Below are 18485 nucleotides of genomic sequence, written 5' to 3'. Positions count from 1 at the left end.
ACATGGTTTATTAACAGTCTAAAAATCCCTTCTTTAGGGTAATCTTCTTGGTTTTGGGGAATCCGTAGAATTTTGCGAATCTTACATTTGTGTCATTACTTTGAAGTTAATTAAGGACAAAGGTATTTTATTTATACATAAGTGCGTATTTTTTTTGTTGCAGGTGCACTTGAACAACTCGGAAACTGCGTCTCCCTGCATTCGAATGGAAGATTTTACCAACACCATGCAGCTGGCAAAGGAAGCAAATAGAAAAAATGTTTTAGTTTACAGGCTGCTGATTAATTACACCCAGGTAGGGATCTTTCTTTGTGTTTTACTTATTGTGTTAGAAAGGAAACCGTAATCTATTTCTAACTAAATGCAGTCAAAATGCTTGCAGTGCTTCTTTGCTTTTTCATGGATTATAGACTTTAAAAAACACATTTTTGGAAAACTAAGAACATTTTGTAGTTAGATTGTGCTGTCTTTGGATCAAGAAACTGCATGAAATTTTGCAGGTCCATTATTACCTTTCGATCACTGACAGTGACAACCTGACATGTTGAGAAATGTCTGCTTTAATATCAGCCATCCAGCAAGATATGCCAGTTTGACATGGTTATTAACCTGCCATTTTCTTTTTTGATTGTGCACCCAGTTTTAGCATAGTCAGATTATTGAGCATTATTCTATAATCGATTGAAGCAGTGGTTTCTAGTTGTCATTAGTGATCGCTACGAATATTATCCTTGAAATGGTGATGCGTGAGGACAAGTAATATTTAGTTATCCACCATAACGGAGTGGGTCCTCCTCCCAGTGGATGGTAGAAACTGGCAAATAATCAAGAGCCCCAAATTACAGCATTAATTGTTGCTCAGAATTTTGAATGCACTACTTCTCCTCAACTGCCCACCTCAGTTCTCTTCAGTAGTCTTTTCTCTGTTGCTCTTTTCCTGGCAGCAAAGTCCGATCGACAACTGATCTATCAGCTGATGTGCTGGCCCATAGCTCCCTCATACACTTGCTTTCGACTGCAGCTGCTGGGCCCACCACAGAACTTAGATAGCTGACCAAAAATGCTGTACTACACTAACTGAGGAGCCCCCTGCTACAAATGCCCATGTTAAAGGCAGCATGTGATCACCTCCATTGATGACATCAACAGCCTATGTTTAGATTAGCACCGTGAAGCTGCTGATTTTAAAGTCAAAACAGACCTTGCCAGTGCCAATGAGCAGAGCATGTGTTGAACATAAATCCAGCTGCTTACAGTACCAACTGGCATTACATTTTGCACATACTGTACTTGAATGACTAGCATGGAAGTGCATTTAAATAGGCAGGCTCAGTATTGATTTTCAAATCAGCAGCTCCACTGAGATCAGTGAAGGCGAGTTTGCGCTCACCTTTGTAGCTCATGGGCAGTGGTTGACGTCAAGGAGCATTTTTGACTGACTCACGTCTGTGATGGGATTGCAGCTAGAGTCAATGAATGGCATATTGGAAACTTTCAGATGACGGATCAGCTAATTGATTCCAGTGCTATTTGGCATGAGCAGCACATCAAAGTTGAGTGAAGGAACAAAAATGCTGCTTTCATGACTTGTACTGGCTTCCCATTACCAGCTAAAGTCTGATGGATAATTGCAAATGAGACTAATAAGCATGGATAATTGAGGGTGCACTGTAATATTATATTTGGGTATCCAACTGACCATATTTGAACTGAGAATGTTTGTTGCTAGTATATCTGGTTGAGTTCCTTTTCTTCATGCATCATTGTGTTTTTCTGCTGCTCTTCAATTTTCTTAGTGCTACATTCCTCGATAATCCTTAGAATGCTACACTCACTTGGTACTCGGTGGCAAAGTTGGTTGATGTAAAACAAGGCTACATCATAAAGTTGATCTTGGATAGGTCTTTAGGGGAAGGTGCTGAAAGTGGTTAAGCATGGGAAAATCTAAAAATACTGAAAATAGAAAGGGAAGAGTGAAATAACACTTTATAGAGTTGGTATTTTCACGTGGGAGTTGGTTGAGGAAAAAAAAAGTGTTTGGGAATTGATGAACTGTCAAAAAGAGCCTATATTTTGAATCATCAAGCTACTCAGTGAGATGTGAATGCTTGATTTATATCAACTGGATTAGTGATGATTTCACCGTTACTTTTTTAAAAGTTTGTTTTGTTACACAAACGGTTACCTGAGTGTCTGCTGTTTGGATCTGAATGTTCTTGTCTCTTCTTCCTGTTCAAAACCCCAGGCACTTGTTTTGATTGAAGCCAAGTTTAGGTTAACAAAAACAAGGCAATTTTGTTGGTATTTTTCCTAACAGTAGGATATCTTACTGAGTCAGCCAGTTGAGCATGGCTCGTTTCCAAATACTTAATTTCTGCCTGTAAGTCATTTATCTTTGTCATACCTTCTGTTTTACTAAACAAAGCAAATACAAGAATTTGACTGTTGTGGTATGTTTTAGCAGCCTTTTGTGTTCGAGGTGATTTGCTTCTGGAGTGGTAGGTTGCTCACTTTAATCTGTTTTTGTTGGTTAGTAAGCCTTTTCTTAGGGATTCAATTAAATACTGGTGTGCAGGCCCAACATCTTAAACACAAAGTTGAAATATGGCTGTTCTGATGACGAGAACATTTTATTCCAGTTTGGATTTCTAGTCTTAAAGTTTAAAAAAATAATTGTACACCCATGCTCTATCACCCATCACCCCTGTGCTCGCTGACCTACATTGGCTCCTGGTTAAGCAACACCTCGATTTTAATATTCTCGTCCTTGTTTTCAAATCCCTCCATGGCCTCGCCCCTTCCTATTTCCATAATCTCCTTCAGCCCCACAACAACCCCCCCCACCGAGATATCTGCACTCCTCTAATTCTGACCTCTTGAGCATCCTTGATTATAATGGCTCAACCGTTGGTGGCCGTGCCTTCTGTTGCCTAGGCCCTAAGCTCTGGAATTCCCTGCCTAAACCTCTCCGCCTCTCTTTCCTCCTTTGAGACGCTCCTTAAAACCTATCTTTTGGTCATCTGTCCTAATTTCTCCTTATGTGGCTCGGTGGCATATTCTGTTTTATAACACTCCTGAGAACCGCCTTGGGATGTTTTACTATGTTAAAGTTGTAGTGTATGTAACCGTTCCACCTTTAAGAGAACTATTTTAAGAGTTGCACTACTTTATCTTGGCTGCTGTATACTGTAATACCGGTGATGACCACACCGGTATATAAGTGCTGTGTAATGATTTATTGGGCAGTTCCGCCCTGACCTTCAACTAGTAAAGACCTGTTAAAATTTACTCTTGTGGTCTGTGTAATAATTCTCATTATAACACACAGACTTAACAGTGGCGACGAGTACGATCTTACCCTGCGGCAGAGATACATCCAAGGCAGTTTAACGGGCGTCGAGAGGAGGCATCCGCCCTCATCATTCTGCTGAGAGAAGACTCGGGTCTGCAGAGCAACGGAAGAATTCTGACACGAAGCCTTCCATCAGCAACAGGCAGTGATCATCCCTTCTATCACGGTGGTGGGTAAGCCGATCAGCGACGAGCAGCCAGTCGGCCACGTTGGCTGTGAAGTAGGGGAGGGAAAAACGGAGGATATAAGGGCGGAGAACTCGACCACGGCCGGGGAAAAGAGCCGGACAGAAGTCGGGGCCAGAGGCGCTGAGACTGGGGCAGCGTAAGGCACGGAAGCCGCGGTGAATACAAACGCAGCTGGTGTGAGAGACCGGGCTGCAAGCGGGCTGGGACACGCAACAGCGTCGAGAGAGAGCTCGACCGCGACCGGTGAAAAAGGCCGGGCAGCTACCGAGGCCGCGAGGCGCAGCGACCGGGTCAGCGTAAGGTGCGGGAGAAATTTTTTTTTTAAAAACCGCGGAGAACTCAGCCGCAGCCAGGGGCATAGGACCGGACTGCAAGAGGGGCTGGGAGGCACGATTTGAAAACCGCTGGGGGAGGGCGAACGCAGCAATATGGCAATCGCCATTACAGCCAGCGGGGGAGAAAGGCAAACGCGGGAAGCCGCCATTTTTGGAGGCGGGGGAAGAAGACAAGCGCGGGAAACCGCCATTTTGTAAAAAAATAAATAATTCTTTTGTTTCTCAAGAAGATCGCGAGGATGCCTAAGCGTGGTAACATCAACGATTTCGATCCCGATGTTGAAGATTGGGCCACGTATGTAGAACGCATAGAGATATATTGTAAGGCAAATAAAATATCAGATGAAGATAAAGCACTAACCTTACTAAACTCAATGGGTGCGAAGACATACGGGCTATTGAAGCATCTTCTATCACCAGCTAAACCGGCGGATCAGACTTTCGCTAAAATTGTTGCTGTCCTGAAGAATCATTTGAACCCCACACCGCTGATGTTAGCGGAACGATTTAAATTTTATGCGAGAACGCAACTGAAAGAGGAAAGCAACGCGGAGTATTTAATTGAACTGCGTAAGCTAGCGAAATACTGCCAGTTTGGGGAAAGCCTGACAGAGGCACTGAGAGACAAATTCGTGTGTGGATTGTCGAAAGAAGGAACACAAAAGCGGCTGCTTGAAGAGAATGATCTTACACTTGATAAGGCTGTCACTATTGCAGCATCGCACGAAGCCGCAGTGAGAGGCACTGCAGAAATGCAGCTGAAGGCAGCGGTACTCAGCGTAGATCAAATGGCTTTGGGTACAACGAAATGTTATCATTGTGGAAAGACAACACACGATCAGAACCAATGCTGGTTTAAAAACCAGGAATGTAGAAAATGTGGCAAGCTTGGTCACATAGCTAAAGTATGCCGGTCAGGAAAGAAGACCAGCAACAAAAAGTCACCGCAGGAAAAGTGCAGAAAGGTACATAAGGTGGCTGAGAAGAGTTCGGATGAACAAAATTCGGACTCAGACTCCAACAGCAAGGAACTGGGTAGTCTGAGAATTCACAATGTGAGTAAGGAAGCTGACCGACAAACTATCTGGGCCACCCTGCAGATAGCAGGAGTCCACGTGAAGATGGAATTGGACACCGGATCGGCGTTGACGGTCATGAATAAGCAAGATTACAAAAGGTTATTCAAACATATTCCCCTACGGGATACGAAGATAGTATTGCAGACATACACGGGGCAAAGAGTATACCCCATCGGAAAGATAAAAGTCAAGGTGGTACACCAGGGTAAAGAACACCAAGGAATGGACATATATGTACTACCTGAGGGAGGTCCACCACTTCTGGGACGGGAGTGGATCAGGAAAATAAATATGGACTGGCACTCCCTAAAAGCAATAACGGTAGTTTCCGGAAAAAACAAAGATGTCAAACCTGCACGATTGTCCAGAATATTGGATGAGGGCATATGCAGCAGTGACAGTGACAAAGCAGAGAGTGAGAACTCGGTGAAGATAATCAGCTCAGACTCTGGAACTGATGATGGTAAGACCAGCCCATGTGCAAAAGACAAGTCTAAAATGGACTTGCAGACTAATGATGGAAAAACAAAGGAGTGCATAAATGCTTCAGAAGAGAACAAAGTATCAGAACAGAATTCCACTGAACAACAACAACATAGTTTGACAGAGAATTCTGAGTCTACAGACATGCACATTTCTGAGAAACACTGGGCTCGAACTCAACTCAATTTCAAACTACAACAGCAATTAGAACAAATGATTCGCCGTTTTGAGCAAGAGATGAATGCAAAGAAAAAGTTCTTTGACACAGAGTGGGAGAATCTGGAAAGACAGCAGAAGCAGCTGATTGAGAAAATGGAACAGGAACACACAAACCGTCTGCGCGATAAGGCCAAACGAATCAAAGCTGAGCAAGAAAGGGAATATGTCAAATTCATCGATCAGTTGAAAGCTAAGAAGAAAGAGCACCCTTTTGTGAGCAGTGTCAGCAGTAATAAGACACTCAGGGAATTGGTGGCAGAGGCAAAATCTGAAGATGCTGCAGAGATCAAATTTGTTGCTGAAAGCGCTACTTCCAGAGCTTTGCTTCGAATTAAAGAATTGCCAGTTAAAATTGTGAAACCCTTAAGAGAGAAGATTGGCATGGAGAAACATCGTGTCATTTTCGAATGCAAGGTTTCCAGGCCAAATGCTGCTGTCAAGTGGTATTACAAAGACAAAGAGATTCATCCCAGTAATAAATATGAGATTGTGAGTGAAGATGTGTACAGGAAGCTCGTTATTAATAATGTTGCTTTTGAAGATGAAGGCAACTACATGTGCGATGCCATAGATAACCAAAGCCCAGCAAAGTTATATGTAGAAGAGCAATCAATTGCCATCATTAAACCCATAGGTGATGTGGAAGTGACAGAGCCAAGTGACGCCATTCTTGAGTGTGAGCTTTCAGTTGCTGACGTGAAGCCTCCAAAATGGATACTAAATGGTGAAATTCTTCATGCTTCTGAAGATGTGGACATTGAGCATCGTGGCACTATTCATCGTCTCACTCTGAAAAAAACAACTTGTAAGATGACCGGCTTGCTGCAGTTTATTGCAGGGAAATCAAAATCTGAGGCGAGGCTGACTATTAAAGAGCCTCCGTCAAAGGTAGTCAAAGAACTACAGAACATTACGGTGGAAGAGAAGCATTCTGCTACTTTGAGCTGTGAGGTTACACCTACTCCCAAGATGGTCAGATGGTACAAAGACCAGAGCTTAATCGAATCTTCTGACCGATACAAATTTAAACAAAATAAGAATATGATAGAACTTACCATTACAAACCTCACACCCAAAGACTCTGGTGAATATAGCTGCAAATCAAGTAATGCACAGACCACAGCCACACTCACAGTTGAAGCTCCAAAAATAGAAATAATAAAACATTTGGAGGACGTAGATACTGAGGAGGACAGCAATTTAGTATATTCATGTGAGTTGTCCCATGATGATGAAGATGATGACTCATCTGAACCATTATTACCCCTACCAGGTCACGCACGTGGCCCCTCCAAACTGAGCCAAATCAGTATGGAAGCAGAAAAACTTCCCAAGGTACTCAAGCCTTTAGAAGTCAACAATGCTGGTTCTGAAGTTACGAAAATTCAAGCTGTTAAGTCCAGTGAAGGACTATTAGATGAGTCACCCCAGCAACGAAAACCTACTACACCACCGAGAACTACTACACCACCGAGGCATTATCCGGACCGAGTCAGGAGGCGCAGGAGGCGCCGCCTCAGAGACTGAATCTGTGAACTGTTTTTACATGAAGTTGTGTATATATGTTATGATGTTATGTTTAATGGGAAATATATATACTGTTAAGCTAAAAAGGGAGGATTGTAGTGTATGTAACTGTTCCACCTTTAAGAGAACCGTTCCACCTTTAAGAGAACTATTTTAAGAGTTGCACTACTTTATCTTGGCTGCTGTATACTGTAATACCGGTGATGACCACACCGGTATATAAGTGCTGTGTAATGATTTATTGGGCAGTTCCGCCCTGACCTTCAACTAGTAAAGACCTGTTAAAATTTACTCTTGTGGTCTGTGTAATAATTCTCATTATAACACACAGACTTAACAAAAGTCGGTGTATTAATTCAAGTCATTGTTGCTCTAGAATGTTTGTGTGTTCCCTTTTGTGCTTATGTTAGCTATTTGTAGGTAATTAAGTTAAACAAGGAAGGGGACCATTTACGATAGCAAAATACTGCGGATGTTGGAAATCCGAAATAACAACAGAAAATGCTGGAAAAACTCAGCAGGTCAGGCAACATCCGTGGAGAGAAATTTGAGTTGACGTTTCGGGTTGAACCCTTCTTCAAAACTGGAAAAAAAAGAAGATAGATCGGAGACAGGGCTGCGATCGGACAAAAGAATAAAAGAAACAAAAGAAGTAAAAGAGACAATAAAAGGTATTAGAAGCTAGACGAGATGGTAATCGGCTGAGATTAGGTGTAAAGTGTACTGGCAGGGCAAGAGATAGCTGCCAGGTGTGAGAGAGAAACAAAAGCAAAGGGGGGGTGGAAAGGAGTGGAAAAATTACAAGAAAAAATGAAATAGGGGCCGAGGTTATGATCTGAAATTGTTGAACTCGATATTGAGTCCGGAAGGCTGCAGAGTGCTGTTCCTCGAGTTTACGTTGAGCTTCCGTGGAACAATACAAGAGGCCAATTTAGTTGTGAAGTACAGAGACATCAAATAGAATGTTGCTTTTCTGGCTTCAGATTCTGTAATGGGAAAAAAGAGTCAGTTTTAAGATTGAGAAAAGCAGCTCAATCTACGGAAGATAGAGCAGATAAGAAGATACCTGTATTAGCTTCTGAAAATTGAGGGATTTTGAATGAATATAAATAGTCATTGATTCATCATATTTTGCTGACTACCATATACTTAGGCCAATATTTGCATACTATGCAGACATTTGAGGGCCCTTGACTTATAACAGAAATAGCAGTACAGTATTTCCCCATAATGCATTTTTCCATTAGAAGATATATCTTCCTTCACTTCCTTATCTGCTTGAATGAATGCACTGCGCTAAACTGAGGGTAAAGCCTTGTCTAGGAGATACATTGGCCAAAATAATCTCCCTACTACTCACTGGTGTGATCAAGGAGGTTCTTACAGGCCACTGTGTAAGAAATTCTGTTAAAAATCTAGGGGATTCTGTTCAGACCTGGTCTCTGATTGACCGTCTGTTATAGGACTCAAAGACAGCGTCCATGTGGCTATTTGTTCTCAACACAAGGCATTCCTGAAGAAGTTTCATGTGCAACAGAGAAGTTCCTCATACAGGTTGTTGTCATTGCCTTTATTTCTGCCTCAATTTATTTTTTGAAATGGGTTTCCATGATTACAGCTACAGCACTTGCACATCGATCCTTGTTTGGACAATCAGCTGGTCAGAGGCAATGAAAGTTGCAGTTCACTGGCTTTCCTCAGTTTTCAGGAGTTTACAAACTTCCAGCAATCTCAGTTAGTCAACATCTGGATGCAGTTTCTACTTATCTTTGGGAATTCTGTCCTTTCCAAACTTTGGAATATTTTTAAATATGCATTTGGTAATTTCCAACTCCCCACTGAGCAGCATTTTGCAACTCGTCACCAGCAGTTATACCTCCTTTAGGACTTTGATAGTGTTATCACCACCCCCTCTGGCACTGAGCAATATTCAACCTTCTCCCTGTCGAAGTCTCGATTCCGAGTAAGACTCTGAAACAAACTGTACCGTCAGATAAGCAAAGCTTTATTTTACTTGCATACCAGTGTATACAAGGAGAGAGCTGCCTGGACAAAGGCTAGGCCAACATCTCTAAAGGACATCAGCGAATGCAGCATATTTATACACTCAAACAAGCAACAAACATAGATCACGTGTAATGGTATTGTATCATCTTAAACCAATTAAGAGTTTAAACAAGGACAATCAAAAGGTCAGCAGGACAGAAATGTCTTCAGACAAAGTTAGTTAATTATATTCTGTCAGGAGGTTTTGTTTGAATCTTGTTACCAAAAAATGATTTGCTCACTCATGTCTGATTATCATATTTATACAGTGAAGAACACAAGTTCAATATGATCATGTATAAAGAGAAACGAGATTGACCTTTAACAGAATTGTTTTCATTCTTTGGCCAGATGTCATTAGCAGTGCGGTTACCCAATAGTTCTGCAATGTATTGTTCTGGCAGGTTGTGATTAACTTAATTGCAATAGGTCAGAAGATTACGTTAGTTGCTGCTGACTCGGTTTTAGTCCACAGGCAATGGTACAAAAATACATTAGCTGTCAAGTATCCCATCATGCACTAGTAAGGGCAAAATCATATTTCCACAGCCCCCCAGCTACACTGAGCAACAATACTCCTTCAACCAAGTTGTAGAGTACAATTCCATGGAACCATCCTCAGCTGACAAACATTTAGGCCTTCTCTGACCAACCTCAAACTAAACAGAATTATGAAATCTAGCCTTTCCTCCACCATGAGAAACAACAACTTGTATTTATAATGCGCCTTTAGCGTAGTAGGACATCCCAAGGCACTTTACAGCAGTATTATAAGTCAAAAGATTTGACACCGAGCCACATAAGGAGAAATTAGGACAGGTGACCAAAAGCTTGGTCAAAGAGGTAGGTTTTTAGAAGTGTCTTAAAGGAGGAAGGAGAGGTAGAGAGGCTGAGAGGTTTAGGCAGAGAATTCCAGAGCTTAGGGCCTAGGCAACAGAAGGCACATCCGTCAGCGAGCACAGGAGTGATGGGTGAACGGGACTTGGTATGAGTTAGGACACGGGCAGCTGAGTTTTGGATGACCTCAAGTTTACGGAGGGTAAAATGTGGGAGGCCAGCCAGGAGTGCATTGGAATAGTAAAGTCTAGAGGTAACAAAGGCATGGATGAGGGTATCAGCAGCAGATGAGCTGAGGCAAGGGCGGAGACGGGCGATGTTCCAGAGGTGGAAATAGGCGGTCCTTGTTATGCTGCGGATATGTGGTCGGAAGCTCATTTCAGGGTCAAATATGATACCAAGTTTGCGAACAGTGTGGTTCAGCCTCAGACAGATGTTAGGGAGAGGGATGGAGTCAGTGGCTAGGGAACAGAGTTTGTGGCAGCGACCGTAAACAATGGCTTCAGTCTTCCCAATATTTAATGGAGAAAGTTTCTGCTCATCCAGAACTGTATGTCGGAGAAGCAGTCTGACAATTTAGAGATTGTGGAGGGGTCGAGAGAAGAAGTAGTGAGGTAGAGCTGGGTGTCATCAGCGTACATGTTGAAACTGACGTTGTGTTTTCGGATGGTGTCGCCAAGGGGCAACATGTAGATGAGAAATCGGACATTCTGTTCATCTTACCCCACTCCCTCCCCTCTCCTTCCTTCCTCCCTCTCCCACCTCCTGATAAAATAAATAGGTGAAATAATGTAATCATTCATATGGCAATATCGCACAGAATAATTTCTTGATTTGTATGCACAAAATCCAGTTTAAAGCGTACAGGTTGTGCAGTTAATCATTTCTAATCCTTCACAATTTATGGAACATACATATTTCCGTTCAGTGTTCTCTTTTTTGTGTTGTTTGAGTTGCTGAATAAATCATTGACCCAGAAATTCGGGTCAGGGGCTTCCCGCTGGTGCAAGCCCCCGACCTGCACTTACCTAGCACGCCGGCCGTTGAGCTGTGGGCCTGCGTGGGATTCCGATCCTGGGCCTCCTCCAACTGCCGGTGCACAGTGCTTGCGTATCCCAGGGGCGCAGTTAGTTCGATGCGTCCCCTGGGATCATGTGGGCCATGGAGAGCCAATGGTAGCAGGGAATGCTTCATTCATAAGTTTGACAGGAAGCGCTGTCAAACCTATAAATACTATAAGCCCCAAAACATCACTAAAACTTCAAATAAATTTTTAAAAAACCATCACATTTTTAAAATAAACTATAAATTACATGAAATAACTATTTTAAACAATAATTTACATTTTTGAAAAAATTAATTACATTTTCTAACGGGGCTAAAAATAAACTTACTTTTCTTTAAAGTATTTAAAAATAATAAACCTGTGGAAAAAATGTTTTAATTTTAATTAATTCACCACTTATGTTGTTAAAAGCAGGCCTTGCGACTGCTTTTTAAAAGTGTAACTGCTGGAGACTTACCCTCCCGGAGAAACCTGCAAAAAAAACGTAAGTTCAATGCGCACGCGCTGCCTCATTTAACACAACATGTGAGAGCAGTTCCTCGCTGACTTGGAAAACAAGTTATGTATTTATCAGGAGTTGAACTGTGCCAGTTATTTTTGACAGATGAGTTCCTATTGTTATCTATATCTTGATATGAGTTTATTCTCGTGGTTCTAGACCTCCTCTGCTTCCTCATCCAAGAAGGTGGCCATATTCCCTCGTGGGGAAGTCTGCTCAATCAGTTTTCTAGCTGTTCTTTTTTAGTCCACTGGAGATCTTTTGAAAAAGCAGATTTGTGTGCAGTTACAGTGTGTTTCTGAATGGTTTGCTGAATTTCCTGTGATTTTTGCAAATCTTCTGGAAGTTGATTAAAAAGATCAGAATTTGAAAAAATATTTTTCAATGCAGTAGAAATTGCTCCAAAGTTGTTAGGGTAAAAAAATAAAAGGTTGAAAATCAGGCCCTATCTGCAGTTGAATAGCAGGAACATTCTTTTGCCTAGAAAATGCATTTAGCTTGTGGTTTTGTTACAATGCCTGAGAACTTTAATCAATAGGAAACAGTCTAACAGTCTTGAAGCTCAGCTGCTCATTGCAGGACATGACATGTCATTATTAGATGCCGCTTTCCAGGCGAATGGAAGGAAGTGACTAGTGGTGTCCCACAAGGAACTGTGCTGGGGCCTCAACTATTCATTATATTTATTAATGCCTTAGATAACACTATGGAGAGCCATATATCCAAGTTTGCTGGTGACACAAAGATTGATGGTATAGTAAGTAGTGTTGATGGGAGCATAACATTACAAAGAGACAATGATAGATTAAGTGAGTGGGCAAAACAGTGGTAGGTGGATTTCAATGCAGGTAAGTGTGAGGTCATTCATTTTAGACCAAAAAAGGAGAGATCTGAGTATTTTTTAAATGGTGAAAAGGTGAGAACTGCGGAGGTGGAAAGAGATTTAGGAGTCCATGTAAACAGATCACTAAAATATAGTAGTCAGGTACAAAAAATAATCAAAAAGGCTAATGGAATGTTAGCCTTTATAACTAGAGGGCTAGAATATAAAGGAGAGGAAGTTTTGCTACAGCTATACAAAGCCCTGGTTAGACCACATCAGGAGTACTGTGTACAGTTCTGGGCACCACATCTTAGAAAGGATATAGTGGTCTCGGAGGCAGTGCAGTGTAGATTCACCAGAATGTTACCAGGGCTCCAAGATTATGATGAGAGATTACATAAACTGCGCTTGTATTCCCTGGAATATTGAATGTTAAGGGATGATTTGATTGAGGTTTTTAGGATTTTGAAAGGAATTGATGCAGTAGATGGAGAGAACCTTTTTTCGCTGTTGGGGGAGTCTAGGACAAGGGGGCATAACCTTAAAATCAGAGCCAGGCCATTCAGGAAAGAAGGGTGGTAAAAGTGTGGAACCCTCTCCCACAAAAAGCAGTAGATGCTAGCTCAATTAATATTTTAAATCTGGGATTGATAGATTTTTGCTAGGCAAGGGTATTAATGGATATGGAGTCAAAGCAGGTGGATGGAGTTAGGATACAGATCAACCATGACCTAATTAAATGACGGGAAAGGGTGGGGGGCTGAATGGCCTACTCCTGTGTTTCTAATTCTGACAAATTTCATTTAGTTTTTATTGCAATGAGCCTGGTATGACCTGGATATGTTCCAGAAGTGGAGTTTAGCCTAGTTCTAGATCACTGTGATCAATTGGGATCTATTTCTGGTCAAACTATGATCTCTTGCAGGTTTGCGAACAGTCAATTGCTTCTTTTCCTCATATCACAGTGTCGCGTCTCTGCTTGTGTCAGTCAAATTTTTTTTTAAAAGCTGATATTGAGCTTAAGCACCTGATGAATAAGAAGAATAGGGATACTAGCAATGTTCCCGCTACGCAGCTGTGTGGCGGTCACGCACAGGCTGCTTGCCAGCTCTTCAATAGGAGATTTCGCGCATGCACAAAATTTTGAATGGGCCACGCAGCCCGATAAAGGGACCGTGTGCCCCCCAAAAAGTTAGGGGGAACATTGGATACTAGTGTTCAAAACTGTACCATAGTTCCCCCACAGCCTATGTAATTGAGTTATTCTGATGTAAAGTGATCTGATTTTAGAATTTGTGTGGATTAGTAAATCAGCATATGCCTGTACAGAGGGGCAGAATTTTAAATGTAATGGATGACCAGCGAACTGGCCTGGAATCCTTCGTTCTTTAGGACAATGCAAACAGAGTTCTTAATTACTATTCAATCCACTACTGTTTCTACCTTGCTTTTTTTCATTTTCAGCTTTGAAAATGACTGGCTGGATTAAAAGAGTAGCAAAAAAACTCTCAATCATCTGCAATGTGCTGAAAGGGCACGATATCTTGAGAGAGTGTCCTCAGCTGGGCCAGATTGTGCTCACTCAAGCGTGAATGTGCAGCATCAACTATTGCATTTGAAGAAGTACTGGTGGTAAAATTCAACTTCTGTGGGGGCACGAAAATCAGGTGAGATGTATAACGAGCGTCCAATCCGCTACCACCCATTTTGCGCACTCGCCGAAGTTGAACTTTACCCCTACTGGTATTAACTAGGCTAAGAAAAGGCAACAGATGAGTCTGTTGTTCAGCAATACACTGGAATCTAATAATGAGCTACTTCATAGAATGTTACACCACAGAAGGAGTCCATTCGACCCATCGCGCCTGTACTGGCTGTTTGAAACAGCTATCCAATTAGACCCACTCCTCTGCTATTTTCCCATAGCGCAGCAAATTTTTCCTTTTTCAGTATTTATCCAATCTTTTGCAAGTTACTATTGAATTTGCTTTCACTACCCGGCAGTGTATTCCAGATCACAACTGCTCGCTGTGTAATTTTTTTCTTATATCCCCATTTATTCTTTTGACAATTATATTAAATTTGTGTCCTTTGGTCACCGACCTGCGTGCCAGTGGAAACAGTTTCTCCCGATCTACTCTATCAAAACGCCTCATAATTTTGAACGCCGCAATTAAATCTCCCCTAAACATTCTCTGCTGTAAAGAAAACAATCGCAGCTTCTCTAGTCTCTCCACATAACCAAAGTCCCTCATCTCTGGTATCATTCTGGTAAATTTCCTCTCCACCCTCCCCAAGACCTTAAACACAACACAATGCTCAGTGCAGCAATGAGAACACACTTTTAGAAATCATGTGACCTTGTCTTGCACTGGAGGCTGTATAAAGTAAATCGAAAGTAAGCATTCAAGGCTCTGAAAGGTTTATATGTATCTGAATTTATTAAAACCTTTTGAAGCTCCACATAGAAAAACAAGGCTGGAGGTCAGCATTTTGGCCCAGATCTACCTTTTTTGCACTCCCGACCTTGTGCCCTAGTATTAGCATAGCATAGCAATTTGAGCTACAAGTGGGACATATTGCAATGTAGTTTGCAAGTTTAAATCATTGATCTGATATGTAATATCCGACATCTGCCTAAAACTTGAAAAATGGCTAATCAAATCACATTCATTGCTAATCAGTTTTTAGTTATGCTTTGTAACAGTACTTGAGTTAAACAACATCTATTATCTGAATCTTGCTATGTGTGGAATCATGGACTTGTAATATGATAGTTCCAAATTTAACAGTTCAGGCAACATTAGAATTAATGGTGCTGATATCCTGTCCTCCAATGTCAACCATAAATGACAACATATTATCTTAATACTATTTTATTCAAAGTTTTAATTAAATTTAGTGCCAAATAAAGTGGAAATATTAAAGCCTATGTTTTATTGCTGTAAGAGACAAAAGTGACCTGTAGTTTGATGTCCACTTTGAAGTGGTGACTGCCTATCCACATTTCACTTATCTGCTTTTAATTAGACTCCCTGATAGCCTGGCTCATTAAGGCATTAAGCAGGTGAGCCACGTGACCCAGAAAGTCTCAGGTCTGAGCTGATCTCAACTGGGAGGGTGATATAGATGCTACAAAAGCCTGGACCATTTAAGGGAAGGGAAAATCAGTCAGGATTCCTGCTCCAAGTCATTAAGTGTAGTCACTGTTGTTTCTACATTACAAACATGAGTAAAATTCAAAAGTACTTAATTGGCTGTAAAACGCTTTGGGATGCCTTGAAGTCGTGAAAGACGCGATATAAATGCAAGACTTTCTTTCTGTTTTTCTTTTTTATCCAACGAGCCCTGCTGGAACAAGTGTGTGTGAATATCAGATGACAGGATTGTTCTTGTCTGTATTGCCCCTGAAGATGAATAGCAGGAAGAGTGACCACTTAGCTGAGGAATTGGAAAACACTCAATGTTTGTGCAATAAGTAAGGCGTTAACACCTTCAGGAGAGGTGGGGCAGAGAGAAAAGTAGTGGGAAAAGGACAAAAAAAACAAAAGCTGCTGCTTGAGAGAGGATGTTGGAAGATTGTGTAACCCCTTCACGGTTCTCTAGATATATGTGAGATGTGGTCTCTGTTGTAGACAGTATTCTATAGTCCAGTAAGGAGATCACTACTACAATGGCTTAATTCTAATTATCTTACTTTATAGTTTTAACGTCAGACAGTATAAGAAGATTACGGGTCAATGACTTAAATTAGACATTTGCATACATTAGAATGAATCTAGACATAATAAACATACATTCTCCATTTATATGGATTCAAAGGAGAATCTGTCCCTGTGTCCAAATTCGAGTGCACTCTTTCGTTGGCGCGCTTAAGTTGGAGCTCATGGTATGTATAATGTCTGCAAGACTTACGACTCTGAACCCCTTCGTTGAATTCTCTTCACGATCACTGAATCCCACTTTGAGTTCTGGATGCAGAGCTACTAATACGAAGGGCGGCGGCCAAGTTTGGAAGCCCGGGACGGGATGCGGCAGCCATTTGCCTCCTGAGCCCTCTTTTCAGAGCTCCTGCCCTCTTTTCTTCCAGTCGCTCCCGTTTCCAACTCGAAAAACCCGACTCCACCCCTTCCTCCTGGGGTTTCTGCCTGGAGACTGCGCAGCCTCACTGTCTGCAACAGTTGATACTGGTGCAGAATTATGGAAAGTCTGCTCTTAGTCACATTGTGTCCTTAAAAGTTCTTGCCGTACCTTCACATGGGCAACTTTAACCCAGGGATTTATAACAATGATAATACAGTGTCTAAGTTAAAGATTGATAACCATACTTAGCGTACATAACATTTCCAGTGGGTATTACAATTGTTTTCACACAGGATTATTGCAACATTGAATGTTTTACCATACGTGGCTATAAAGGCAGAGGCTGTAACACATCCAAAAAGGAATTAGATAGGTATTTGGAAATGAATAATATAAAAGAAACATAGATACACAGAAGATAGGAGCAGGAGTAGGCCATTCGGCCCCTCGAGCCTGCTCTGCCATTCAATGCGATCATGGCTGATCATCCAAATTCAGTACCCGGTCCCTGCTTTCTCCCCATACCCCTTGATCCCTTTAGCCTTAAGAAATATATCCAACTCCTTCTTGAATATATTTAATGAATTGGCCTCAACTGCCTTCTGTGGTAGAGAATTCCACAGGTTCACCACTCTCTGGGTAAAGAAATTCCTCCTCATTTCTGTCCTAAAAGGCCTACCCCTTATCCTTAGTCTGTGACCCCTGGTTCTGGATTCCCCGACCATCGGGAACATTCTCCCTGCATCTAGTCTGTCCAGTCCTGCCAGAATTTTATAAGTTTCCAATGAGATCCCCTCTCATTCTTCTAAACTCCAGCGAGTACAAGCCCAATCGACCCAACCTCTCCTCATACGTCATTCCTGCCATCCCAGGTATCAGCCTGGTGAATCTTCGCTGAACTCCTTCCATGGCAAGAATATCCTTCCTCAGATAAGGCGACCAAAACTGCACACAATACTCAAGATGTGGTCTCACCAAGGCCCTGTACAACTGCAGCAAGACATCCTTGTTCCTGTACTCGAACCCTCTCGCTATGAAGGCCAACCTACCATTTGCCTTCTTAACCGCCTGCTGCACCTGCATGCTTACCTTCAGCGACTGCTGCACAAGGACACCCAGGTCTCGTTGCACTTCCCCTTCTCCCAATCTATTGCCATTCAGATAATAATCTGCCTTCCTGTTTTTGCCACCAAAGTGGATAACCTCACATTTATCCACATTATATTGCATCTGCCATGCTTCTGCCCAATCACCCAACCTGTCCAAATCATCCTGTAGTTTCTCGGCATCCTCCTCACAGCACACACGCCCACCCAGCTTTGTGTCATCTGCAAATTTGGAGATATTACATCTAGTTCCCTTGTCTAGATCATTAATATATATTGTGAATAGCTGGGGTCCAAGGACCGATCCCTGCGGTACCCCACTAGTCACTGCCTGCCACTCGGAAAAAGACCCGTTTATTCCAATTCTTTGCTTTCTATCTGCCAACCAGTTCTCTATCCAAGTCAATACCTTGCCCCCAATCCCATGTGCCTTAACTTTACACGCTAATCTCTTATGTGGGACCTTATCGAAAGCCTTCTGAAAGTCCAAATACACCACATCCACTGGTTCTCCCTTATCTATTTTACTAGTTACATCCTCAAAAAATTCTAGTAGATTAGTCAAGCACGATTTACCTTTTGTAAATCCATGTTGACTTTGTCCGATCCTGTCACTGTTTTAACAAAAGAACATAAGAAATAGGAGCAGGAGTAGGCCAATCGGCCCCTCGAGCCTGCTCCGCCATTCAATAAGATCATGGCTGATCTGATCCTAACCACCAATCTACTATCACAGAACTATCTCCTGAATCTAACAGAATTAGACACACGAAATAGGAGCAGGATCAGGCTACACGGCCCCTGGGCCCGCTCCGCTACCCACAGGGCCATGACCGATCCGA

The 18485-nt window shown here is 42.0% G+C and overlaps 1 protein-coding gene across 1 annotated transcript in view; it reads left to right on the top strand.

The window, feature by feature from the left end:
- Nucleotides 1-18485, top strand: part of LOC147117419 (D-ribitol-5-phosphate cytidylyltransferase-like) — a 343293-nt gene that overhangs the window by 50495 nt on the left and 274313 nt on the right. Inside the window, exon 4 of the mRNA XM_085989367.1 lies at nucleotides 164-295. Coding sequence (XP_085845493.1) covers nucleotides 164-295 — 132 coding nt within the window. The remainder of the gene's footprint in view (nucleotides 1-163; nucleotides 296-18485) is intronic.

Source organism: Somniosus microcephalus, chromosome 5 (genome assembly GCF_052327205.1).
Source record: "Somniosus microcephalus isolate GS21.2 chromosome 5, FLI_Smic_1.0, whole genome shotgun sequence".
In the NCBI taxonomy this organism is placed as follows: domain Eukaryota; kingdom Metazoa; phylum Chordata; class Chondrichthyes; order Squaliformes; family Somniosidae; genus Somniosus; species Somniosus microcephalus.
Note: the sequence above shows the minus strand (reverse complement) of the source record. Positions and strands in the feature narration are given on the sequence as shown.